Below are 27395 nucleotides of genomic sequence, written 5' to 3' on the forward strand. Positions count from 1 at the left end.
GTGGTGTGGCTGTGTCATTAATCACTGTTCAACCAGTTTGTTGTACCAATGACATTGAGATTCAGTTGGCTTGCTTCTAATGACTTTCTTCTAGTCTGATGAGATACCTCAGGTACCTTTGAAAATAAGGAATACTTTAAATTGGTTCTACTTGAGAGAGTAATTTAATTTCTGCCTTCACCATGTGATGGCATTAATGAAGTATTGCAGTTTTATTAAAGACTTCTTGTACTGTGGGAAAATGTGTCATAACTTGAATTAAGCATGTAAAAGTACTTTTACCAGGTGTGGAATGTACTTTAGAGCTGAAATGGTTCTGCTTTAGACCTGCTAGTAATTTTTGTACTTCGGTGATCACAAGCCTGAAATGAGCATTTCACCAGATACTGTTGTGTTGATAACCAGAGAAGATGTCAGGATTCCTGGGTGCATGGTTGAGCAGAGTTGAGTTCTGCCCAGGGTAAGTCCAGGTTCCAGTTAGAAATGCCTGCACTGAGCCAGACCAAGGATCAGTACAGCTCTGAATCCTCTCTTCAGCAGTGACCATAGCAGATATTTAGGATATAAGGATGAATCAAACATAAATAATGTTTTCTCACTGTAGTCATCCAGGTTCTGTATGTCTGTGCCATGGAAGCTTTCCTAGCCAAGGGCAGAAGCTTTTTAGTAGGACTTACTTATTCTTTGACTCTTGTTGCTTTTTGAGGCTGTTAGACTTCAGTACTGAGCATGTCCTCTGGCAGGTAGCTGGACTTCTCCAGCCCACTTATCCAGTAGTGGGCCAACTGAAAACCTTTCTCCTATGGAAGAGGCTGGTTGACACCAATACAAACAAACCAACCTTTTATAAACCTACATTCCAACACTGTTTCAGGCATGCCTTGAAGTTTGGTTAGTGGGTGTCAGGGATAGTTCCCTGCAACAAAAGTGCTCCATCATTTAGGTGTGGTAGGATTTGAACGACTATTTTGATAATGGAGATGAATTTAATGGTAGACATTTGCCTGAACATAGATAGCAATACTTACCCTGAAGGCAACAATTCTTGATTCCTCCTCTTCCTTACAGTGTATCCTTTAATCAGCAGATATACAAGTAGTTGATGAGTTGTTATTTCCTTCCAGAAGAGGACTTTCCCAGGAGTGCAAGGAGTTCTCTAAGGGTACACACACCCTTTTCTTCTGGAGTCATATGTATTGAAAGTCAGCGTGCTGTGGCCCAGGACACTTGAGTTAGTTTTGATATTGTTGCTAAAGCATTGTGGCAGCAAGGATTGGCAGCGTGAGAGCCTGGGTATGGGGTATATGGTCATTGCCTCATGATGAAATTTAAGTAGCTGTGTCTTTACTGCTAAAATTATCTTTGTTAGGTTAAGCCTAACACATGTTGTAACCAGATATTTATTTTGGTATTGGCATCCTTACTTTCTGGAAGAAAACCAAGTATTGCTTTTCTTCCAGAAAAGAAATGTATGAAATTGTATGAAAACCAAATATTTGTACACTTCAAAAGAACTGCTTCAGGTGACAAACTTTTGACTAGGGAGACAGTGAACAGGTGCTGATAAGTGTATTTCCAGTTCTGGCTTTGAAGTGACAACTTTTGGAGGTAAGGGAGGGTGATCTGCAGAGCAGAAATTGCATTTATGAAGTAACCTTGAACCTTGCTAATTTTATCAACATCTTGAACACAATAGCTGTAAATAACTAAATGATATTTTCTCCTTAGAAATCACCAAAAGGACGGATAACTTGAAAGGCTCCTGATCACTTTCAATTCCTTGAGTGTACTACAGCAGCCAGGATGTCGGGGGCTTCAGTGAAGGTGGCTGTTCGGGTCCGGCCTTTCAACTCCCGAGAAACCAGCAAGGAGTCCAAATGTATCATCCAGATGCAAGGCAATTCAACCAGTAAGTCTATTCTAATCTTTTATGGGAGTCTTTCTCTGTTCCCAAACTTAAATATTCGACTTAAATACTTTCTTCTGTCAGACTGAGATCTGTATACATTGTATCACCTAGAATTAATCTTTATTTATTCTGCTTTTCTGAGGCTGTCGTTACAAACTAGATTATCTCTGAATGTGACTATAAAGTCTAAATCACAAATATCTTGATTTTTATGGCGATGTTAATGGTGTTTGCATCTGCTGAGCAGAAAATTCTACAGAAGGATTAGAGTACCAAAGTGAAAACCTTTTTGTGAACTTCAGTGTTTGGGAATATCAGGTGGGTAGACAGAGGGATACATTGCACACCACCACATGATAACTGGGGGGTATAACTCCTGCTTGGATCTGCTGCTTTTCTTCTTGGTCTGCTTATTCTGCAGTATGTGCTTTTCGTCAAGAACATAATTTGGGTGAGAAAGCTGAGATGAAAAGGGTATCAAGTTTTATGCTTTCCAGAGCAGATGTCTAAACGACAGCAAAATAACAGACTCATCTTCTTTTCTAGCCAATTAGAAGTGTTAAGCTTCCTATATAATTGTTGTGAGTGTAATTTGGAGAACACTGTTCTGTGGGAAACTGTGTGTGGGCACACCTTTTTTGGTTGTTGGGTTGGTTGTTTTTCATACTTGAGGTCAGGGCAGTATTGACAGCATTTGAGGGAGTGTCACTCCTCATCTGCAGACTGACAGCTCTGCCTATAAACTGCTCTTCTTGGGGCAGTTTTTCATTGTTAGGTAATCAAGTAGAGCCATCTTGTCTGCAGCTGAAGAAAGCAGCACTCCAAGAGCCCTGAGTTATTTCGCTGTCTGATTACTTGAGTGTTTACTCATGCCTGTTAACACAAAGGAGGTTTCATACAGGCCTCTCCCTTTTTTTTTAGCCAAGGTTGTACGTCAGCCTCCTTGTGCTTCTACAATGGAATATAAATCCTGGTTATGGTCACTTAAATTATATAGTGTTTATGGTTTCATTGGAAGAGAGGTGTCATAGAGAAAAGAGCTTTTTTTTTAGTGCAGAAAGTTCTTATCTTTAGACCTCATGCGCAATACTACCCAAAGAAGCTTTTTTGTGATTGGATTTCAAAATTTCCATTTAAGGTAGGGGTGGGAGGGGATTGAAGTCATCTGATGTAGAACAGGTGCTTGTATCCCATCAGATCAGGTGCTTGGATCCCAGTGTAGAATGCAGGAACTGTAGGCTTCATTAGAGGACATTAGAGGAAATGCCACCGAGCTCTGGGCTCCAGCAACACCACTGGGAGCCTCTGTAACAGCTTTTCTTGCTGCAGTCATCACAGCAGTAATTTTAGATGCTTAAGGTGTTTGAATTGCAGGAGCCTTTGGAAGCACCTTGTTTGTGGAACAGCAGCAAGGGTGACCAGTAGTGTCTGGCAGATTATTTGTCTAAGCTGGAGCTGTGGCCTGGGCCAGACACTGGTTCTGTTTCTCAATGCTAGAGCTGCACTACAGTGACACGTTTCCAAGAAACTGCATCAGCCTTCAAGAGGAGAAAAATACTTCAGATTTATCTAATTGGAAATGTCTCTCCAGAAATGACTTCTTTTGCTGTATTTTATACTCTGAAGTGCTACAATGTGCAGCCTTTTATTTGAATGCTGTGGCTCTGATCAGGCTGGGTGATGTGACAGATGGTTGGGTTAAAGTCATTGGGACATTACAGACTTCGGAAAGGAATCATCAGTTGCAATAGTTAAACATTGTTACATTCTGTGGGCTATTTTTTCCCTGTATTTCCCTTTTAGAGGAGAAATACAAGAAAGCAGTGGACAGAGGAGTAGTTTGAACAGAAGAGGATTGTATAATAAAGGATATGAATAAGGCATTGTTTGGTGGGGAAAAAAACCAGCAGAAATCTTCTCTCCAAAGAATCTTCCTAACCAAGTTGTCTGGCACACATAACTTCCAGCTGAAATTCTTCAGCTGGTGTGCTTTTAGGCTGTGAGTTAGATTTGGGGGGCATAACTGCTGTTCTGCCAAAGATTCTTTCATTTTCATGATGCTCAGTTTTTTGCAGCCCCACAGTTACATTACTGAACTCAGTATTAAGATCTGAACTTGCTGACTAAAAGCTGAGCACATGAAGTTAAATTAGTGTATCTGAGACTCATATCTGATGCAGCAATTTGAAAATAAAGGGAATTCAGTAGTAATTCTAGGCTAAGGAGTTCTGGCTTCACACTTTCAGATGTGCCAGTGCATTGATCAAGGTCTAGATATCTTGCCTCTGAGAAGGTTATTTTTTCACTTGTGCACTGATCAAGTTGACAGGAGGCAAACCTGAGAGGATGGTGATACACTGAGTAGTGACTATTTTAAGCCTCCAAGGCAGTTAAAGTTCCCTTATCTTGGAATTAAAGCCTAATGGACTGTCGTGACACCGGATTGATGAGACAGTGTGCAGTCTGATAGCTAAGAAGGGATTTTGACAGTTACTTGAACTTTAATTCTGTATGTATTGATTGACCAAGCCATTCTGCAAATCCTCTGTGGGTCCTGCGTTTGAACTTTGTCCAAGTCTGAGTTTTGTAAATGTATTGGCAGAGACTACTGCATTACAGTGAAACTGAGGCAAAGTGCTCAGGATTATGTTAAGGAAAACTGTATAAAGATACAGATAATAAAGAGTATGACAGGTCTACTTTATAAATAAATAATTTTAGATTAATGTGTGAAAAAGAGTGGTTTTTGACATACATAATGAAGTAGGTTCTTGAAGTCAGAATGCCACCAGGGTTGTTGCATGACATGCTGCTTTTGTTGGACACTTTTGTGTGAATTTGGCTGTTTATGGCTTTGGGGATTGCCTGTCATTCACAGGGTGCTTGCCAGCAAAGCAAAATGTCCCTCTGGGTTAGAAAGCTTATGCTCAATTTTGTTACACAGTTCTTTGCCTTAGAAGCAAAACAACATAATTTGCTTGTGCACTCCTGCAGAATTTACTTGTTATCCTATCTGGCTTTAATGTCATTTCCTCCTAGGAGATCAAGACCTTTAATCAAGATCTATAGTAGGTCTGTTTTTATCACTTTTCCCTGTTTAAAAATGACAATGCAGCTGAATACATTTCTAGGTATGTCTTAATCTTAGAAAAAGAGAATTTGTACTAAGATCTTTAACCCATAATGTTAAGGACACTTACTGTGAGGAATTGGGACTTCAGTTTTTCTTCTGGAGGGATGCAAAGTAGGGAAATTTTGAAATCAGTACTTGAACATATTATTTGTCCTTTTTTTTCCTGTTCTACTATTATACATCTTGCACTTAAATTGTCAGTCTTGTCTTAAATGCACATTTCAAAACTGAGATTCTGCAGTTGAGCTGAAGTGTCGTGTGCTGACTGCATGAAGGGGCTGGAATTTGGCAGAAGGCCAGTGCTGCTCAGATCATGTCTATTTGCAGATGGGATCCATTTGAATGATACTGCCAGAAGTTCTTCAGTGGACATGGGAGGAGGGGGCATAGGGGAAGAGAAGTAATGCAGGAATCTTAGGACAAGTTAGAAGCTGTAAAATTCCACTATTTAAGTTAACTTGGGAATGCAAAATACTTTCCAAAGAAGAGGTAACGTCACCATCAAATTAGTAATTAAAAATCTCCATCAAAACAAGAAGTGGGATTAATTCCAGAAAGAGCCTTTTAAAATAATTATAACTTAGAAATCATCCTAAGAAACATAAACTTTGTTTTCAAAAGCACCTGCTAAGCAAGTGAATTCAGTTGGCTGAAAGGATGCTTTCATTTGGAGTTCTGTTCTGAAGAGTATATTCTTTAAATTACTGAATAGGTAGCTTATTGCCAAAGTCACAAGTGGCTTTTTGAAATTAATAATTAAAGTATAGATCATGGTCTTCTGCATATCTTGATTGAATATGTTTTGTCTTTAATTACTGCTTTTTCCAGTTTTTTTCCAGAAAGGTTCACACCAATGCATCTTGCCCACTATGTATTAATTACTTATTCCTGTCCAGTTAATTTATGACTGTTTTTGTAGTGAGTGGGAAAAAGATTCTGCAGTGTAATACATGAAAACTGAGCTATAGATCTAAGATCACTACTGTTTTTGTAGTGAGTGGGAAAAAGATTCTGCAGTGTAATACATGAAAACTGAGCTATATCACCAAATATTAATTACTTATTCCTGTCCAGTTAATTTATGACTGTTTTTGTAGTGAGTGGGAAAAAGATTCTGCAGTGTAATACATGAAAACTGAGCTATAGATCTAAGAGTGTTTTGTGTGTCAGTAGTTCTTGTGCTCAGTCTTGTAAGGGCTTTTCAAACGTAACAAATATAAACAACGTTGGCAGCTGCTGCCTTGGGTTATTGAACTGAAAAAAGAAGCTGTTCTGTGCCTAAAGATTCCCCAAGCATTGTGCTTTTTCTGGTTTGGCTTTTGTTTGTTTGAGGGAATTTTTGTTTTTGTTTGGTTTTTTGGTTGGTTTGTTTGTTTTGCATTTTTTTGGTGGAAGTGATTTGATAATCTGGCCTGTAAATGCATGTAAATAATGCATAAATAAAACCAAATGAAATTGAAGCAGAGATTCAAACTAGTAGCTACAAGACAGCATTTAGATACTAATCACTAGCAAAGAGCCCAGCAGGCTTATTCATTTAAAAATCTAAATACACGTGTAAAAAATGAATCAAGGAAGTAAGGAAGTACCCTACTTGGAATGTGTCTGTTTCAATTAATGTGCTCTAGATGAATGAAAATAGGATTTAGCATCTTGTATGTGCAAGTGACTGAGCAAACCAAAGTTCTCAAAGTATAGTTCATCTGTGATTATTGTGTGTTCTGGTTTGTCCTGAAGGAAACCAGGGGAAGGTGCACCTGCACAGCCCAGGTTATCCTGGAAGGGCTGAGTGCCCCTGGATCCTCCCGTCAGTACCTGTGGGGATTTTAGCTCAGCAATAGTCTCTGTGTTTCAGTAGTGTTGGCAGGTTCTTTTGTGGCTGCTGAAGGTATTGGATGTTTAATAAAAATAGGCCTAGTGGAGGGGTCCCATCTGCCAGTAACAATAATCCCATCTGCTGCTGTGGACATATGGCTGTCAGCTTCTCATCCAGGCATCCTTGGCATCAGAAAACCTTGGTAAGACATTCTGGAGTTAATTTGTAGAGGGTGTAGGGGATAAAAGTGTTCTAATATTGTTTTGTTTGGGGTTTTTTTCTCCCTAAGGTGTATAAACCTCAGATCTAGACTTAAGTGTTTAAATAAAAAAACAGAAAAACAAACAAACAAACAAAAAACAACAACCAAAAAACTTAATACAGAAACATCTAATTTTAATTTCTCCTTTGTTTTGGTTTTTCCTTCCTTGGTTTTTTTTTTTTTTTTTTTTGTTTTTTAAGATGTGTGCTGCTTTATGCAGTTGTTCTGGGGCAAATTAAAAATGGGTGGGAAAGCAGGACTGAACTTCAAAGGCTTTTGATTTATTGCATGTTTGTCGAAATTAGTGGTAGTTGAAATATAATGCAAAAGTCAAAACTATTGGAAGGTTCACAGAGTAACGTAACCTCATCAGTAATTCAGCCATCTCTTTTATTGATATACTTTTGACTTGCTGTCTTATGAAAATAAGAATTTTAGATATCCCAAAGAATAAACATATTGCCTTTCTGATGCCTTGTGCCTGCCAAAAATCATTGGTTCTTAAAGCACACAGCTTGTTTTTCTTGGTTTGTTTTGTTTTGGTGGTTTTTTTTTTTTCCCCCAAGTGTTTCTAGTGTTTTCTGCTGGTGTCTTGCATGATGAAGTTGTCCTGGGCAAATAAACAGCATTGCAGGAATGTCACTTCACCCCTTCCCTGATTTTTCTGGTCTGTAAATCCTTGTTAGTGGTGCAAGCTAAATGAATGGCTGTCAATATGATAATACTGCCCTGCATTCATGGTGGGTGTGTTATCAAAACAGGCTGTTTATGGGGAGATAAATGGTGTCACATGGAGGATGCCTGAATGGTCTTGTGGTTGAGGTTTGAAAGACAAGGCAAAGAGGTCACAATAGCAGAGGTTACCCAAACTCTTCTGACTGTCCTCTTACCAACAGGAGCATTAGAGTTCTCTGTGTTTTGCAGCATTAGGGATTTCTGTGTCCACAAGTCTGTCTTAGTCACTGTCTCTGAATGCCTGCTGTACTGACAGCTCCTATGTTTTGCTACAAGCCTGGAATATTTTTTTTTTGAGAAGAAATAAAAATGTAGATTTTTTTTTTTGTGCTTAATTTTCCTTCTTAAGCCTTTCTCACGATTGAATAAAAATAGCTTGAAGTGTTAATTCTGCACTGTTAAAAAAATTTAGAGGATAACTTTGGGGAGCTGGGGGAAGATGAACATTTAATGATCTTTAAATGCTAGAGATGCAAATGCTGCTTCTGGAGTGAGACTGTGGGATGATGACTAGGGTGTTCCAGCTGATGTTAAATGCAGTTAGACTACATTATGTTATGTTATGTATGGAACCATAGCAGAGAGGTATTACTAATAAACCCCGAGTAGTTTCTGTCAGTGGTGATTCTCCATGTGGAATGCTTCCTCTTTAGAATTAGTGCCCACTGACACTGAACTAGGCCTCCAGAGGTGATTCTTTTTATAATATGCTTAAATAAACTGCCACCTTTTAGAAGTAGAAGTAAAGAGAATGTAAATTGGTAATAGGAACTACTTTAAGAATTGGATATTTTCATTCACTACACAAATTCTTCAAGAGACATCCACTGTAAAGAACTGACCAAACTGAGTTAAGTGGTGGACTGAAATCCTTGAGACCTGGCTCCACAAGATTCCAGTGCTACATGGTGTTCTCTTAATGTGTAGCTGGCATGTGTCTTAAGGTGGAAATGGTCTTAGGAGAGGCCATTGGCTCTTGGTGATGTCAAGTCAGAGAAGGTGAAGGGAGATGCTGTTTTACCTGCCTTGAGGCCAGAATTCAGCTGGAGCACTGACCCAGCCCCACCCACAGACCCGGCATGCTGCCTCTGCCCTGGGACATGCCCAGGTAATCCACTGACAGTGCAAGTTCGGGAATGGTTCTGGGTCAGCTTTTCAGCCAGGGCGAACAGTCTGGTTCGGCTGGCTCCTGCCTGCTGCAGAGCCTGCTGGCGTGCTGTTCTCCAAGAAGGCCAGCTGGAGAGCTGTATTTATAGCTCCTGGATCTGTAAGAGCAGCTGAGGATGAGAGCGGCTTTCCAGCAGCTTCTGTGAGCGAGCGCTGGCCGTGCCCTGGTGCTGCCGAGCCTGACTCCCTCCCCCAGCCAACCTTTCTCCCAGTGCGGGGCTGAAATTCCACAGTGGGGAGAGAATCCGGTTGAATTCCAAATGAGCTGTTCTTAGCTTCTACTTGGTTTCCTTCCCTTTTAATGATTTGAAAAATGCAAACAATGCTTTGAAAAGCAAGCGCTGCTTCATGAGCTGGAAGTGTCCATTTCCCTTCATTTATCTCTTATAATAACAGCCCTGAAAGTCTGTCTTATAAAAGCACTATGGCCATAGATCTGATTGCAGCGTGTGCCTAGGAAAGAAGCCTGTATTAAACGTGTCTTTGTGGTGTTATTCACGTTCCAGCAAATAAAGAATGCCTGCTCCACCCTGCTCTCTGTAAGGAACATGTTCCCATTGTTGTCATTCTAGTCTACAGATGGTGCAGATATATTTTCCAGACCCATGTTTTTAAGAGACTCTGTATTTAATGTTAATTTGGTCTTGTGGAATCAATTCTGAAAGCCCCAGATTTTTTTCATTGGATAAATTATTTATTCAAACATAATAAAACTATTATATTGATCCAAAATGACTTTGAAGAAGGCATAACAATTATTTTGTGTTTTTCTCCCAGAAGTTGCCCCTTCCAAAGTTCTGTCGAGACCAGAATGATTTTTGAAAATGTCTGCCTGTTCCTTTACTAATGATTGAGAGCCAAAGTGAAGACACTGCTTTTCTTGCTAGCTGTTATCTCTGATTGGTGGCATTTGGTAGGAATGCATGCTTGAGCTAGAGTAATGCTGCCACAGGGAGAAATGTTGAGGCTGGTGTGAAGCCTCCCTTGGTGAGAAGAAACCTAATTTTATTTCATATGTTGATATTCAAGAGGTTTTGTGCCCTCAGCATTGCCTGTTAGGGTGGCAATATGGGCATGGCAGATGTTACCGACATAGCAGGCTGTGTTGCACAGGTCTGGGAAGGTCGGTTTTTCCAGTTCCATACTCGACTTTCGTCATAATTGGGTTTCATTTCTGATTAGGAGTTGTTTGTTTGTTTTTAAAAAACCTCCGTGTGTCTGTCCCTTCACCCCCCTTGCTCGCACAGCCTGTGTCCCAGCTAATCCCAGGATGAAGCACAGGTTAATTCTGGCTGCTGGTGTTTATCTGAGGGCAGGCTGCAGTTAGCAGCTCTCGGAGCACCCTCGGTGACCAATGCCTGGCACTGGCACGGCTGCTGGCAGCCAGCCCTGCAAGGTGGCTCTGGGCTCTGGGCTCTGGGCTCTGGGCTCTGGGCTCTGGGCTCTGGGCTCTGGGCTCTGGCACAGGCGGGGCCGGGCAATCCTCTGACTTGACCTTAAATGCAGGGAGGGCAAGAGAATAATTTCAGCTCTTGCCTCTTGAGTGCTTTGCATTCTGTCTCTCTGTTCCAAGAGCTTATTAGAAGGAATTGTGTGTGCTGGGCATCCCCAGATAGGGAACTGCAGATAATTTCTAATCTGACGAATTTGTGACATGCTGAGGAGCAGCTCTGACTGGGATGAGAGCAGAGCAGGCTTGGACTGCAAATTCAGTGTCATAATCTGATATGAGTTTGGAGTGGTTAAGAAGCACTTCTAGCCATTCTTTGTGCCTGCAAAAATATTTATGTGACTGAGTAGATGGGAATGGAATGAGGGGGCTGATCTTGGCGAAGTTTCCTTGCTTTTGTGGATTTTTTTCTCCCCTTTGTAGGCTTCCCACTGTCTGTTTACTTGGTTAGTTTTAAGGGAGACTGGAAGTGTAAGTCCAGAAATGAAGGCTCGAAGTGGGAATGTGTTTGTGTGTGTTCAGAAAGGAGTGAGAAGACAGAATGCTGCTTCCAGTTGAAAATACCCTAGAAGATTTTAACTTTGCATCAGCTCTCAGCTGTGCTCCACACTCTGGTTATAATTGTAAAACAAAATGCATATTTGCCATGTGCTTTTTGAATTTCAGCTTCAGAAATGAAAACTGGATTATAAGGCAAAAAAATTGGATGTCCAAACTGGCAGTAGGAATGCAATATAATACATATTATGAAATATATGGGTACTATTTCAACAGTGGTCTCTCAAGTATTGCTACAGTGTTTGCTAAAAAACTAGGGATGAATTTGAGCTCATAGATTTGAAAGGTTGAAAGTATATGTTATTTTTGTGCCAGCTGATAAAGCAGATGGTGGATGGTATATAAAATGTTAATTAAGGAACAAGTGGGATGGACTGTGGAAATAAAAATGCCAAAAGATGAAGTTGCCTGTTTAAGTAAGGGTATGTTAAAATCCAAATGTTTTGTGGAGATTGGTCTGTTACTGTTGGCAGAACACATCTGAAAGTATAATTCTTTCATTTATTGTGCTCCTGCTTTTTCCTTTTGTTCCTCTGTACTGCTCCTACTATGTACTTTTCCTGTACAAGGACCGATCAGTATTTGGGTCTTATACAATGCTCAAAAAATGAGATTATTTGGTATGAATAAATTTCTTTTAAAACAGTGTGTTTCTTTACCTTTTGGTCAGTTAGACAGAAAATACTTGTAGTTACAGGTATCAAAAAGTCCACCAAACTTAATCAGTTAAGCAGCTACGAAGAATTGTTTAAATTGCTTGAGCTCCAGAGAATATGTGAATTACTCCTGCTTAGAGGAACTTTGGATGGCGTGAAGCAGCTCAGCTTAGCTCACTGTGCAGCTGTAAGGGGACACTAAGCTTTTAAAATGCAGGCTGGTTCTCTAGGTGGGCATGGCAGTGGGTACTAAATCAGCTGCTCCACGTGGGTACTGCTGCAGAGCTGCTCACGCGGTGTACTTTTATTTATCTCAATTTATGACGTGTAATTACTTTATTTGTGTACAAAGGTAGAAAAGAGATCCAAGTTAATTATTAAGGAGAAGCTTATTATTTAAAATTTCCAGAAATTCATTATTCGAATAAAGAAAAGTAAAAATATGGGCATTTCTGTCTCTCAACCACATCAATGATTTGTAGAAAATATTTTAATCCCATGAACATTCTCTTGCTTTTTTTTTTGGTCTTCCATTCCAAAGGTAAATGGTGGGCATTAACCCCCGCTGTGGTTCTGCTTTGATCCCAGAAGAGGTTTCAGGCACTGCAGCAGAGAAATATTATCCTCATCTTGTTCCATCCTTCTCACCTCGGGGTTCCAGGTGTGACCTGTTTCAGTGGCAGTGGAGTGGCAGACAGTGGTTCTCTGAAATATCCCTTGCAGTGTCTCTCTGGTGCAGAAGGCTGAGCTTGTGGAAAGCTAGAAGACACCTCATGACCTAAACAATTGGCTCTTGGTGAAGCAAGAGGCCTGAAAGAGGGATTTTCTCAGAAACTGGCTAACTCCAGCATTCAGAGCTGCTCCGGTGCCATGCTGGTGGTAATTATAGCTGCAGCACAAAGCAGCAGTGTCAGTTTGCAAACAGAAGAGTTAATTGCCATATTGGACCTTTGAAATAGCAGATAAACAAATTTATTCTGTAAGATAAAAAGACTATTAATGCGTTCCTGCTGTGATCGTCTGCCTTATTGCCTTTCTCATTTCCTGAGGCTCTGTAATTAAACCATTAGTGTGTGGACCGTGAGGTGAGGCTGCTGTGGGGACAGGAGATAGATGGTGACCTATTTCATGATTCACTAAGATAATTCATCTTGGCCTTGCATGGTTTCAAAACCAAACAAAGTAACTGAAAAGCTGTTAGTATTCTTGTGGATATTGGAGACACTGAGAACAGTCCTCTTTCTGTTTTAATTGTATTTGTTTCCTTGGTCAGTGGAAAATACAGCAGGTTGAGAAACATACATAAAATCAGTATTGCCAACTCAGTCTAATTTCTGCATCTCCATTTTTTTTTTTTTTCCCAATTTGGCACATGAACTTTTAGAATAAAGCTTACCTGTACTATAAGAAGGCTTTTAATTCCTTCAGAAATATCCATTGGCTTGCTTTAAAAGTAGATAGATTTCATGGGTTTTCCTGTCCCTCTGAAGGTGATGCCTGGTGCAATAGCTAACTTCAAGTGAGGTCAGTTATTTCCGTTTGAATTCCTGGTTTCTCAGCTGTCTCATCATCTTCCAGGTGTTTTAATCACATTGTTGCCTGCCTGATCACTGGTTTTAAACCTAGACTACATCAGACATCACTAATGCTGGCAGCACCCACCTGGTGATCCGTGCCCCAAATGAAGAGGGTTTCAGTCCAGCTGAAATCTGTTGAGATTGTAATCTTCTATTTTCTCATCCAGTCAGCTCTGCTGGGTTCGTTTGTAGACTAAGAATTGTGAAAATGGAGGATGTAGCCTGTGTGCAAGAAACAGAAATAGGGATGAATAGACTTCAGTCTGGGTGCAAAGGCTGTGTCTGGATCCCAGTAGCGAGGGGCAGCATGCAGAGTTCCTGGCAGCTGGGAGGCTCTCTCTGACCCTTTCCTGCTGCAGTGGAAGGTTTTGGCCAGGCAGCTGCATTCCCAACCTCTGACAGAGCTGCTCTCTAGCACATTAAACTCCTTTTCCTGATACACTTCTCAATGTATGCTTTGCAAAAGCATGCATCCTAAAACGTGATTTTCTAAGTAGTGTGCTGGACATGGAAGTCAGTGCGAAGGGCTGAGGAAAGTCTGTTTAAGAAAACAACAATAATAATAACAACAACAGTGGTTTAAAAAAGAGAAAAAGATGGAGCTGAATGGAATGACTTGAATAAATCACAGAGCCTGAACTTCACTTTTCTCCAATTTGTGATGGAAGCAAGAAAGGGGAACTAATAGCAAGTTTGTGGTGTCTTTTCAGACACTAAAGTGGAGATTCTGTTATTTGTACTGCTTTTTTGGGTGGGGACTTCCAGATACCAGGCATTGCGTCTCCCTTACCTTTCAGAGCTTTGATGTTAAATTTTTAAATGAGGCATTGTTGAGTTGTAGCAGTATGGAATGCCCTGCAAGGAGAGAACTAATTTAAGTTTGGGGCAGGGAGTTGTCTTTGGGGTTTGTTTTTTGTTCTCTTCAGGACTGGTGCAATAGTGAGAGTGGAGCTGTACTGCTGCTAGTAAAGGGAGGCTAAAACCATGGATGATTGCTTAGGTTACTGTTTGTTCTGTGTTGATGCCCGTGTTGCTATCCAAAGCCACAAGCATTTTTGGCAATTTGATACTGTGCTGGTGCATATAATTCATTGGCTTTGCATATCTGTCAGGTTTTTAAAGGCAAGAATGTCAGCACAAGGTGCATCCGAGTGAAACGGAGTTGGCCAGGAGAAATGGAGTAGCAACTGTTGCTATTTGCAATCCAGACAGTGATCTTTTCTCCACATTGTCATGTTGGACAACAGCCCTGCTCAGGAGCACAGCATCTGGTAGAGGAATGATTTGATTTTAATGGGGATCCTGTAACCACATTTTCAGAGATTTTGGTGAAACAAGATGCTAAGTTCATGTTTGAAATGGAAGAGCTGTGGGTGATATGATTTTTATTCATGACAGAAGGAAAAGGAGAAGTCCCAATCTCCCAAAGCATAAACTAACTGGAAGAATATGTGAGAAATAAGCATCTTCTTTCTAGGATGTCTGCTATCAGGATGTAAATCATCCCCAGGAAGACTGCTGACACCTTTATATGGCTTATTTCCTTCTGGACTTTATTTGCACACATCACAGTTAGTGTCTCACTCCCAGGGGCAAATTGCTGCTTTAGGTGCAGGGGCAGAAGTGTAAATCCAGGGTGGTTTATCTAATACCCTCGGGACTATGCTTTTTTGCAGTCCTACTTACAGAGATTACAGAGATGTTGGAAACAGCTGCTGCAAGTAATAGATTCAAGTATTTCCACCACTGCAGTATGGAAAAGAAGGAAACAGTAGAGATTCACTTTTGCAGCAAGGGCTGTGCTTATAAATTACCCTTCCTGGCATACAGGAACTACAGGCATTGTGTGTGCCATGCAGTGAGAGCTGGATCCATTGGGTATTGCTCCCCTGCAGGCAAAGGTTATACCAAGCAGTTTGGTTGCGGGGAAGGAAAAAAACCCCGAAGTACTAAACCCACCAACCTAAAGGTATCTGGAAAAGCTTTTGTTGATTGTGTGGAATGCACAGAATTCTGTTATGCAACAGCTTATTTCTCCCATGAGTTTTTTTCTTGTCTCATTTAAAATGAGTCCTACAGAAATAATAGTATTTAGGAAGCAGTGAGTCTGTTACTACAGTCTTCCTACTCATATGCCATGTGGCAGCTTTGAATACTCAGATTCACAGATTGTGGGTCAGCCAGTTTATTAATTATGCTCCCAGGTGTCACGTTAGCTAAGAGTTTGAATTTTATTCCTGTAGGTATTATCAACCCAAAGAATCCTAAGGAAGCACCAAAGTCCTTCAGCTTTGACTACTCTTATTGGTCCCACACATCGGTAAGTGCTTTTACAAGAAAGCCTGGTTTTGTTGTTGTTTGGTTTGATTTAACATTCTCTTCTGATCAGGAACCCCTGTCAGATGTTTCTACACAGTCTTTCTCGCTCACATTCAGGTTAAAAGCTTGTCATTGTATGTTGTGTTTCCCTATTTGGGTGAGAGCAGAAAGCTAAAACAACTTGTACATATTTGACAGATTACTGAAAATATTCTCCAACAATGTTCTGTTCTAAATACTTTAAGGATGTGCCATGGTAATTCATTTTTCCTCTTGGACAAATGACAGTTGCTCGAGTCCTTACAGTTCAAGGGGATACATGGTCTGGATTTTGTTGGCATATCTGTAAAAGGCAACACAGTGATCCACGTTTCCAATAGCTGCAAAAGCAATAAATTCTCATCCAGCTCCTATGCCCCACCCTTCTGTGAATTGGTGCTAAGCTCTCAGTGACTTCCAGTAATTGTTCTCCAGCAGAACTCTGTTGTTCTGCCACCTCCTCCTCCCCTGCCTTGTTTTCTAAAAGATGTACAAAGAAGGGATAATGCATTTCTCTAAGATTAATTCTAGTAACTTAGATGATGAAATAAGATTTAATATTTCTGAGCAAATTTGTGGTCAATGAGACTGTTTTCACAATAAAATACTCGCCTCTCTTACTGAGTTTTTCAGAGCAGCCGTGAAAGTTGATTATAGCCCAGTCAAAGGAACATTATGAACAGAATGCATGAAAAGTAGCAGATAAGCAGCATCAAGGAACAGAAGAGGTCTGATAAAATCTTGATCTCGGCGTTAGAATGTTAGCACAGCTAAATTTGTCCTGATTTCAGGAGCAGGTAATACTAAAATACAACATTTCAGGAAGCAAGAGAATGCTAGATTAAGAATAAGATACACTCACAAACAATGCAGTGACATTGTCATTGTTGTTCTTCTCCATCTTGTTCTGCCTTGGGAAAAACCTCTTTGTAAAAATGGCCTCATTTACCTCTTCCTAAGGGATTGACCCCCAAGACAAAACCAGTTGCTTTTTGAAATCTTACTCAAATGACAGGGAATTCTGTATTTATGCTGTTTTGGTGTCCTTCCAGCCTGAAGATCCCTGCTTTGCATCTCAGAGCCGTGTGTACAATGATATTGGGAAGGAGATGCTCCTGCATGCCTTTGAGGGCTACAACGTGTGCATCTTTGCTTATGGCCAGACTGGAGCTGGGAAATCCTACACCATGATGGGCAAGCAGGAGGAGAGCCAAGCAGGCATCATTCCCCAGGTAGGACCGAGCCCAGAAAGGGAATCTGGTTTTTATAGCATCTTCAGACACACACTTGTGTTTTATATTGCAGTAAGAGTTAACAGAACTAAAGCTTGCTGCTAATGCTACAGTACAGAATAATGATACTGGGGAAACCTAGAGCAATTGTTGAGATACTGGACAAAATAAGGTTGATAGTGATGTAGGACTGAGACGAATTATCTTCCCCATGAGGCTGTGTGTGGTGGATGCATTTGGGTAATTTTCTTTCTCTGCCCTCATTCTAAAGTCATTTCCATGACATGTCCTGATAATTACTTGTTACTTCTCAGTAAAGACTAATTTCTAACTTGGGCTTAATTTCTTTCCAGCTATGTGAAGAGCTGTTTGAGAAAATCAATGACAACAGCAATGAGGAAATGTCATATTCTGTAGAGGTGAGTGTGGTGGTGAGGGATCAAAGAATGTCTCTGTGCTGGACATCAAACTGAGCTTAGGTGCTGGGTTATTGATGATGCACTAAGATGCTTATTTCTGATTAGTTTGGGGGTTTTAATTTTATTTTTTAAGGCTTTTTGTCTTTTCTGTTTTGAGACAAATGTAAAAACATTTCTGTGACTCCTTTTTACCCTCAACAGAAAACCAGCATTCCTTTACCTGCATAGTAACCCTGAAAAAAATGATGGGCCAAAAAATTTAAAGATGCATTTACAGATGTTTTTTTTTTTTTTTACTAATATCTGGAAGACTGCATGTTTGTTGTCAAATACTATAGCCATGATTTTTAAAATCAAAAGTTGCTTCTGCAGAAAAATCAACTTTTTTGCCTTCTTAAGCTTGCTTTGATGGTTCATAAAAGACATTCCTTGGAAGCAGACTCCTTTTAGCATCTGTCTTGTTTGATGCTTGTGCTGTGTCATTAAAGCTGTTAAGTTGATTGTGGACTCCAGTGTATAATTTTTCATTACACACCAACGTTTTCTGAAATGGTTGATGGATCTATACAGGGATGCAGGGCCAGCAGTTTATGTTAGAGGTGTGATGTAGGAGACTTTTGACTCTTGCCTTTGCCAGTGTTTAAACTGTTAAATGACCCGAGACACCCATAGCTTTCCTGTGGTGGGCTGGGGGAATTTCTACCACTGACACTCTGAAATGCTGTGGAGGAGACCTTCAGAAACACTGAATTGTCTGTGAAAATTCCTGTTTTCAGGTGAGTTACATGGAGATTTACTGTGAGCGAGTCAGAGACTTGTTGAACCCGAAGAACAAAGGCAATTTGCGGGTGCGAGAACATCCTCTCCTTGGACCCTACGTAGAAGATCTGTCCAAGTTAGCAGTCACATCTTACACAGACATTGCAGACCTGATGGATGCTGGCAACAAAGCCAGGTTAGTGATGGGAGTCTGTTATATATTCTTATCTGTGTTATGCATTAGCACTTTAAGAAAACCTCTTGTAAGTGAGGAGTATTACTGAAATATGCACTGACCAATGCTGTACAAAGCTGAAATTGCTTTGTGTGCTGAACTAGTCCTGCAAATTGATGTGTAGACATTTAAAGATTGCAAGGACTTGAGATAAAGTCTAAATAATGATCTGGAATTTACTTCTGCCTTTGCTCTGTACTCTGTGCTCTATCCTAGTAGAAAAGCTATGTGAATAGTCTCCTCTTTCCTCAATTCAGGTGGTCAGGACTAAAGTTGGCATTCCAGCTTCAGTTTCTGGTTCATTATTAGTTGTTACCATGCAAGCTGTTGGCTTCATTCAACAGTGTGTGAGAAGGACTCACATAAATGCTGCTCAGGTGTTCTTGGGTGTTTCCATGTAAGATGGACTACTGAGTACACAGATTGAGAAAGCTCTGTTTAAATGAAGGAATTCAGGAGTGAAAATATGAAAGGGTTTGGGAATGATCCTAGGTGTGGCTGGGTCTTGGATACAGGGCAGCACATCACCTGTGCAGCCTCTTGCTCTCATTCCTCTGCAGCTCCATTCAGCCCTGCGGGTAATTGTCCTTTTTTAAACATGCCCATATCTGTTCATATCTTAGGACTGTGGCAGCCACCAACATGAATGAAACCAGCAGCCGCTCTCATGCTGTGTTTACAATTGTCTTTACTCAGAAGAAACATGACACAGAAACTGACCTTTCCACAGAGAAGGTGTGTTACAGATAAGTGGCTTTCTGACTGTTTTTCACTGATCTTCCCTGCCGTGACTTTGTAGTTCTGTCCTTGCTCTGGTTCACCAAGAGCTCATTCTCCTGTTCGTGTGCTTTCTCTCCTCAGGTCAGCAAGATCAGCCTGGTGGATCTGGCTGGGAGCGAGCGCGCTGACTCCACCGGTGCCAAAGGAACCCGGTTAAAGGTGCGGGGCTCTGGAGGGTGCTGGGGAGGCACAGGCATCACGGCGAGTCTTTGCTGCACAAATAATAACTTATAGCTGTGCGAGAAATGGCTGCAAACCTGAAGACCTGAAGAGATTCATGGTTGAAGAGTTTTAATTACTATATAATACTGGTTTCTCTTTTCCCAGGAAGGAGCAAATATAAACAAGTCTCTCACAACTCTGGGCAAAGTTATTTCAGCATTGGCTGAAGTGGTAAGTAGAGCATTTCCTTGCCTGCAACGACCTTTGCATAGCTGCTCAAATGGAAACAGTAAAATCCGTGGAGGACAGCAGAATCATTTGCTGTTCTTGGCCTTGCATTCTCAGCCCTATTAGCTGTGTGTATTTTGATAGATGAATAGAGTTGATACTATTCTGTGGGTGTCACACAGGCTGTCAACAGATGGAAGCATTGGTTTGTTTAACTGTGAAGAAGCCTTGCAAAAGAAGCCTGTGTTTCTGTAGAAGATATGTTCACATAGCAAGTTTTTAGACCTTCAGTGCAGTAATTTTATTTTTATTTGAAAGAATAATTTTAGAAAACTTAACTGAAGCTTTGTTGTTCAATTTTTAAAAACACCAGTGCAATAATTTGATTCACTGGCTTTCTTTGCAATGGCAAGACTTAATAATGTCTTAAGTGAGTATGTATTGATCCAAGCAAATTGTTGTGGGTTTAGAAAAGTACTTTGTCTTTTATTTTTGTACTCAACTGCTATTAAAAAAAACCCCAAAGAAACAAAACAAATAAATGATTGTTGTTCCTTTTAAAAGTTGGACCTACTTAAGCAAATTCACCTTGGACAGGTTGAATATGCTTAAGTATTTTTAGATTATTATTTTTTTCAATTGAAGAGATTCTCATTAATTTGGCTTTTTAAGAAAAGGAAGTACTGTCTGACCTGGAAACAATGTATAAATCTCTGTTAAGAAGCTCATCCTTCTTCTTTTTCCTTTTTCCTTAATGCTTTCATCTTAGGATAACTGCACCAGCAAGGTATGATGGTCTGTGTAGGAGTAGATGTTGGTTTCTTTGCCTAGTGTAAGGTTTGCTGCTTGGAATTGTGTTATAAGACAGAATTTAAATGTCAGGAAGATGTTCTCATCTTTCTTACACAGAAAATCCTTCCTATTTTTCATATTGTGTTGTTTCTTTGTAGAGCAAAAAGAAGAAGAAGACAGACTTTATACCCTACAGGGATTCTGTATTAACATGGCTTCTTCGAGAAAATCTAGGTATGGCTGATTTGTCTGTGCCAAATGAAAAGAAAGTATCACTGAATTTCCTGACTGCTTTTAACTCACTTAAATTTGTATTGAGTATGAGGCTAAATGTCTTTAGTCGTCATAGTTCCACCTGACGTTAATGATATAACTCTTTCCTGTGGTTTTTGTATGTTTTTTAATACTGTAGAATTTAGTTGAATTCTATAATTTATTGAAAACATTGCTATTTGGTAGGTAGGTAGTGCCAGGAGTGTGCGCTGCAGTTCATCTAAAATCTTGCCTCTTCACTTTAGGTGGTAACTCCAGAACTGCCATGGTCGCCGCTCTCAGTCCAGCAGACATAAACTATGATGAAACTTTGAGCACTTTAAGGTACTTTCTCTTCCTGTGGGATGGATATGGGTAACTGTTTGCTCTAGAGGCCATACTTTGTCCTTTAAACCTTTGGCTTATTGTAAGCTGAGCTTATCTGTGGGGAAGAGGACTCTACTGGCAAGAACTCGATTACCCTCAGAGGAAGCAGGGATTTATTGCCTACTCTTCTGACATCCAGCTGGAAGTGAAATGTCTTCTGTGCTGCTGCATTCCCATGTTGCATGTAGGTTGTTTGTAATCAGTTCCATGTTTGTGGTTTCATTGTTCTGTGTGGTTGCAGATATGCTGATCGTGCAAAGCAGATTAAATGCAATGCTGTTATCAATGAAGATCCCAACGCCAAGCTGGTGCGGGAGCTGAAGGAGGAGGTGACAAGGCTCAAGGATCTCCTGCGTGCTCAAGGCCTGGGAGATATTATTGACAGTAAGTGGATTAAACACACCTCACTGTCCTGGGCTTGGCCTCTAGCAGAGGAAGGAGACCTGAGCCAGTGAGAGAAAAGGATTTAAAACACGGATTTTAAATATAGGTGCTGATATTTAATTTTTGAACGTGATTTTAGAAATGGCAGCCCTTTCTGTCTTCGAATTATCATCTTAGGTTTGTGTGTGGAGTTCACAAGCCACCTTCAAACTCTCAAGGAAAAATAGGGAGTTTGAATTTTCCTATTATTGTAGAAATGCTGTTGTGTAATAGAACTTGCACATTCAGTTGTTGCTCTGCTGAGTTACGGAGAGCTCTTTGTCTGGCTGCCAATAAAAGAGCTGAGACACAGATACTGAGGAAAAAAGGCATCTTTCCTTCCTCCTCAGAAGGTTAAGGTTATTAGTTGATACCTGGCTTCAATGCCATCCTCACTCACAAAAGAAAACAATGGCTAATGTTAGACAGTGCCTTGAGTGACAAATCATTTGTCATCTTGAAGTAACTGTGCAACAGCTGCTAGTGAATAACTAATGAATCCTTTTGGGAGATTTTGAGTTAGGTTGGCAGAGCCATGTTGTACTGATTTGCTTTGCCAGCAACCTCTTAAAGCACTAGAACACACTTGTGCCCAGTTTCCTTGTCCTCATTCCAAACAAGACAAATGAACTGAAATTTTAGCTGCCACACTCTTCTATAATATGAACAGTGTTTTAATTCCTAGTGAAGGAAATGCCCATAAAAGCACAGAATGTATTCCAGTCGTTTAAAAGCTTCTTTGACTAAAAAAAATAAAGTGTTGCTCCAGTTTCTGATTTTTCAGACCTTTTTGTTGGTGAAGCAGAAGTACTGACTTAGTCACAGACTACTAAAGATATGCAACATGTATCTACCTCTTTGTTTGCTTGTTTTCAAGAGAATGGTGCCAGAAGACAATGAAATACAAGTGTTTTTCATGCTCGTTACAGTCTGTGGGTTTTGGTTATAAATCTAAACTGAAAAAAACTGTGTTACTGAAAACTGTGGGTTTTTTTTTCTTTAAACATCGAGTAGTATTTTCTTCCCTTCCTATGTCACTAGTGAACCTTCAGTTTTGATCCTTCTTGTATTTTCCCTCCTGCTTCCTTTCAGTTGATCCAATGGGAGATGAATACTCTGGAAGTGGAGTCAAATGTGTGTATTGTGTGGTTCTCTTTTTAACCTGCTTTCTCTGGGTCAGCTTTTAACAGAGCTTTGCATGCCAGCATTTCTCACAGGGAAATCCCAGACAGAACACTCACTGGAATGCAGTGCAGGTTCATGAAAACCAGACTTACCAGCACTTCTTAGATTGAGTCCACAACCAAAAAAAAAGTGCAGAGTTTAAAGTGCAACATATGTTCATTGTTACTTTCTGGCAGAATACAGACGGGAGAGTGGTAGTTCTCCAGTGGATTTTCATGACAGCGCACAGTTTAGATTTGAACCAGAAAATCTCTCTCTCAGATCTTTCCCCAGTTACTCAGTTCCTGCTCACGTAGCTTCCTGGCATTTTAGCAGCTCTTTTCCACTTTGAAGTATTTGCTTTAAATGTTTCACTTGATGAACTCAAGATGAAGTATTACCAGTTCCTCCTGGACACTGCAATGTATTTTGTATAATTCTTTAAAAAAAAAGGGAAGAAGCCAGACATCTTATACTGATGAAGGTCTCTTTTTTTTGAGGTTAAATATAGTTGGTTTCAGTTGATTAACTTAACAGGCCTAAAACAAGTCAGCAAAGACTTTTGATTTCCCTTAGTGTTTGCTTCTAAGAAAGGGGTATGTAGGTAGTCCATTGCAAGGGAAACGTACTCCATGTAAATTTTGGGTTGGTAGGCTTTTTAAACTCTTTCAGTCAGTCTTTTTGACCCTCACTCAATATCAGCTGAAAGAGATCTGTCTGAAATTTCCTAAAATTGGAGCTACTGGTGGTGCAAAGACTCATCCTGGCCTGTCTGACATTCTGATGCTGCTTCCAGCGTGTGCACGTCATGGTGTGAGAGCTGCAGCTCCAGGAGCAGCGTGCATGGTCCTGAGGGTTCTGGTTCTCTGCAGTCACAGCCACTGTGCAGCTATTGCAAGTGCCACTTCCTTTCTCTTCAGGAGTGCATGGCCTTTTGGACTTCATCCCTGCTCTGTCATGCCTGCTTTCCTCATCCTGGCAGCATTCCCTTCCTTAACCTGCTTCTCTTCTGTCAAACTCCCAGCCCTGCCTCCTGTATTTGCCGATGGTGGTTTTCAAACTGACTCGGGGCAGTTCAGCTCCATGAGGCTGAAAGAGCAGGTTGAGCGTGGAGTGAACTAGGGCATAAGGCTGACAGTGGCAGGATTGTTCAGGGGAAGAGTAGAGGAGATGTAGGAGGACAGGGAAATTCATGGGGGGAGATGTCTGGGGGAGCATCTCACTTTTGTAAGTGTGATGCTCCTGTTTATAACTTGCAGGGTCTGTCTGATTTGACCTGTTTCTTTTCTGAAGTGACTTATTTTAAAGGATTTGTCTTTGAAATTAAATTTTAAAATATTAAAACCGAGCTATTCAGTTATCTGATATTTTCATGTTAGAAGATTTTTCTTTTGCTTTGTGATTATTCTGAGGATATGGCTTACAGATGTATCCAAGAAGCCAACTTAAATTAATATAAATTTCCCTTGTATACTTGTTCTTAAATCATTCAGGCAGCTTTTCTTATTCTCTGGCTTTCAAGGCAGCATTTTCAGGCCTGCAGGTTTTCAGACTACAAAAACTACCTTGTTAAATTCTGGAGGTTTTTAAAAGACCTTTCTTATTTAAAGTAATGGCCAAAAAGCTTTGAAGCACCTTCTGAAGTGTAAGATCCTTATCAGATATTTTACTGATCAGATATGTTAGATTTCCATTTTTATTCATGTAAGGAAGGTCAAGAAGCAGCATAATGATGTTGTTGTGAGCTTTTGTTGTCTTGTCCCTGGCATGCCCTGACAGGTGATTCACATCCTCTCTGGTGAGAAGTTCATGGTCCGTGTGGTCTGGGTGCTTCAGCAGCAGAACCACTGCTGTGATAAAGATGTACTTAATCATCATTTCACATTAAGGGACTCTGGAGGAGAATGCTTTCCTGAGCTTAAGGGGTTGGTGTCTCAGACTTCAGCCCAAAATGTCACTAATCTCATGAGCATCTCAATTTGGTCCTGCTCTGAGCTTCAGGGTGCTCAGGTTAGTGTTCAGTGAGGAGTAGGATGGCTGCTTTTGGCCAAGGTGTAATTTATTTTTTCAGGCTTTTTTGTTTAGAAAGGTTTATGATGCAGTCTTTCCTAAGTGAACCTCAGGGTCTGAGTTGAGTTATGATGTTATTGTTGATAGTATGAAAAGATTCGTTTCAGAACTGCCATCTAAAAATTACAAAACTTGCTTTGTTGCTGCTTAAATGCTTTCCTCTTACACTGGTATTTCCTTCCTTCCTTCCTTTCTTCCTGTTTTCCCATCTTCCTTCCCCCTTCCTGTTTTCCCATCTTCCTGCCTTCCCTCTGTCTGTGTGTCTCTCTCTCAGATCTGAAAGATTTTCAGAACAATAAGCATAGATACTTGCTAGCCTCCGAGAATCAACGTCCTGGCAATTTTTCCACAGCCTCCATGGGGTCCCTCACTGCATCTCCATCCTCCTGCTCTCTCAGTAGTCAGGTGGGCTTAACATCTGTATCAAGTATACAGGAAAGAATCATGTCAACACCAGGAGGAGAAGAGGCCATTGAGCGTTTGAAGGTGGGTATTAAGGAGGCTAAAGAATCATGGACCTGAGAGGACTTCCTGTCATAAATATCTCCTGTGTCTGTAGAAATTGTCTGAATCCCACTTGCACCGTAAAGAGGGCACTTAACTGCAGTGGGCTAGAAACTGGGTTCATCCACAACCTTTCTTGTTAAGATTATTTAGGCTTAATTGTAGCCTGGAGCTACAATTAAATTATAAATTAAATTCTTGATTCTTATTTATGGGTCTGATGCAGTTGTAGTTATGGAAAATTTGATCGTAAGTGTAGACTTAGAGGCCTGGTCAGCACTAGTGTGAGCCAAGTCTGACTTGCAAATGCACTCAGCTGTCAGAAAACCAAATTACCCCAAAGTTGCAAAAAAGGAGGAAGAATAATCCTGCCACTGTTGTCTTCGCCCAGCCCCCACATATTAAAATGTGAAGCACAGAATAGATGTTTGGGCCAGACAAAGGCAGCCTTGTGCCAGTGCTGCATGGAATGGAACCACAGCAAAGTGCATCACAGTGAAGTACTTCTTGATTTTTATGAAAGCCCCCCCCAATGTTCATGGGTGGAGGAGTGGGGAGAGCTGGCTGTGTTGAGTCTCTGCAACATTCTCATGTTTGCCCATCAGACACTGCCACAGGGCTGAACACACTCTGCATTTCCCTTTCCTATTGGAAACCCTCCGTTGCCATGGCAATAACAGTGTGGTCTCTGCATTTCCTTGGCATTCAGTTACTGAATCATGTCTGTAAATCAGATTTTAAAAAAAAGGGAAATGAGTTTAGGTGGTTCAAAATAAAGTCTGACTGTGGTTAGATATGAAGTCATCGTTTCTCCTCAGCTTGCCTTCAGGACTATCTACCCTTTTAAAAAGTAAGGGAAACAAGTAAGAGTTTTAAGGTGCTAAGAATGCTTTTTATATGTGAAATTAATTTGATGCCTAAACAGAGCACAGACTTTAATTGCTTTGTGTACGTGAAGAACTTTGGGAAGAATTGTAAAACATCTTTTGGTATTTTCACACAGGAGTCTGAGAAGATCATTGCAGAGCTGAATGAAACATGGGAAGAGAAACTGAGGAAAACAGAGGCCATTAGGATGGAAAGGTCAGGAATCGAAAGTGCTGTAGTATGGATGGTCTCTGGAGAGTGGAAAATGGAGACAGTTACTCTGTTCAAGAGCAGTGGAGAATGGTGTTAGGGATGGTTCTGCTGAGCCTCGTGTTAGATGCAGAACAGCAGGGCAGTGCTGGGAGGAAGTCTTGCTCTTCCCTGGGTTTGTCACAGTTAAAGTTGCTGTTCCATAGGCCACTCTCGGACTAAACTTTACCAACTTGCCCTGGTGTGCTCTGAGGTGGTCACAGTCCTGGGTAGGCTGGTTCAAAGTCTAATCCAGTAATTACCTAGCTTTCATTAGACCTTAGTTGTCTCAATAGCCTAAAATGGGGGCAATATCTTGTTCTTCTCAATCAGGGAGGCATTGTTGGCAGAAATGGGCGTTGCCATTCGGGAGGATGGAGGAACACTGGGAGTCTTCTCACCCAAAAAGGTAAAGAAAATTGATAACTATTGCATGCTGTTTCCAAAAGGCTAATTGACCTTGGAGGAGGGTGATGAGAGTTGAACTGGTTTGGATCTTCTTTTAGAAGATGCTGTGCTGCAAAGAGAAGCAGCTCCTTTTGTATCTTGATTCAGTAGCAAATCAGGAGGTGCAATGTCTTAATTCTGTTGCCATTTTCTGCAGTAGGTGTGTGTGACCTTTGTGTGCTCTACCTGTTCTTCTTTAAGGAGATGTAAGGCTCGTTTAGGTGCTCTTCCTTGAATTGTTTGTTAATCCTTCTTCCCCTTGGAAAAAAGGATGGTGTTCTAATGAACCAGTGAACACAGGGGATGCAAGGAATATTTAATTCAATACTTGCCATTAGTTCTATTTTCTGAAATTAGAAAGAAGCAGAACTGTGCAGGAAAAGGACATAAATCAGTGCTGTACGTGTAAAATAATTAGTTTAGCAAAGAACCTGTCTCTGCAGGTAAAGCAAAATTATAGAAGTAGTACAAGGAAAAAACCCCTACTTTCTTTTATCTTAAACATTTTTGAACAAGCAGCAATATTATGGGCAATATTTTAGTGTGCAAGTGCATAGTAAACTTGATCTAGGGTTAAGCAGGGACCTATTCAGAGGCACTGCACAGAAATGTAGAACCCCAGAACTGGTTAAAATGTTTAATCCTTCACTTAGAATAGTGCTAGTCTGCAATGCTTGGAGTTGGTAGAACTCCAGTTTGCTTTTGGTAGCTACTCCAGGGTTTGTAAAGAGGCAGATTCATTGAGTATTCTTTACATTTCTTCCTCTTACATTATGGATCCTCATCTCCTTTTAGATTTTTCCT

At 40.6% G+C, this 27395-nt stretch overlaps 1 protein-coding gene across 5 annotated transcripts in view; it reads left to right on the plus strand.

Annotated features, from left to right (window-relative positions):
- Positions 1 to 27395, plus strand: part of KIF1B (kinesin family member 1B) — a 78914-nt gene that overhangs the window by 3591 nt on the left and 47928 nt on the right. For 3 of the 5 annotated variants that reach the window (XM_030230634.2, XM_030230636.2, XM_030230637.2), the window contains exons 2-15: positions 1729 to 1909; positions 15507 to 15583; positions 16674 to 16853; positions 17207 to 17272; positions 18049 to 18227; positions 18890 to 19001; positions 19128 to 19205; positions 19374 to 19439; positions 20387 to 20462; positions 20747 to 20825; positions 21109 to 21251; positions 24877 to 25010; positions 26032 to 26111; positions 26478 to 26553. In XM_030230634.2, coding sequence (XP_030086494.1) covers positions 1804 to 1909; positions 15507 to 15583; positions 16674 to 16853; positions 17207 to 17272; positions 18049 to 18227; positions 18890 to 19001; positions 19128 to 19205; positions 19374 to 19439; positions 20387 to 20462; positions 20747 to 20825; positions 21109 to 21251; positions 24877 to 25010; positions 26032 to 26111; positions 26478 to 26553 — 1452 coding nt within the window. In that variant the 5' untranslated portion in view covers positions 1729 to 1803. Of the gene's footprint in view, positions 1 to 1728; positions 1910 to 15506; positions 15584 to 16673; positions 16854 to 17206; positions 17273 to 18048; positions 18228 to 18889; positions 19002 to 19127; positions 19206 to 19373; positions 19440 to 20386; positions 20463 to 20746; positions 20826 to 21108; positions 21252 to 22382; positions 22425 to 24876; positions 25011 to 26031; positions 26112 to 26477; positions 26554 to 27395 lie in introns of all 5 variants that reach the window. The other 2 variants (XM_050982638.1, XM_050982639.1) reach the window with 1 other exon arrangement.

The sequence above is a fragment of the Serinus canaria genome, chromosome 21, assembly GCF_022539315.1.
Source record: "Serinus canaria isolate serCan28SL12 chromosome 21, serCan2020, whole genome shotgun sequence".
Lineage (NCBI taxonomy): Eukaryota > Metazoa > Chordata > Aves > Passeriformes > Fringillidae > Serinus > Serinus canaria.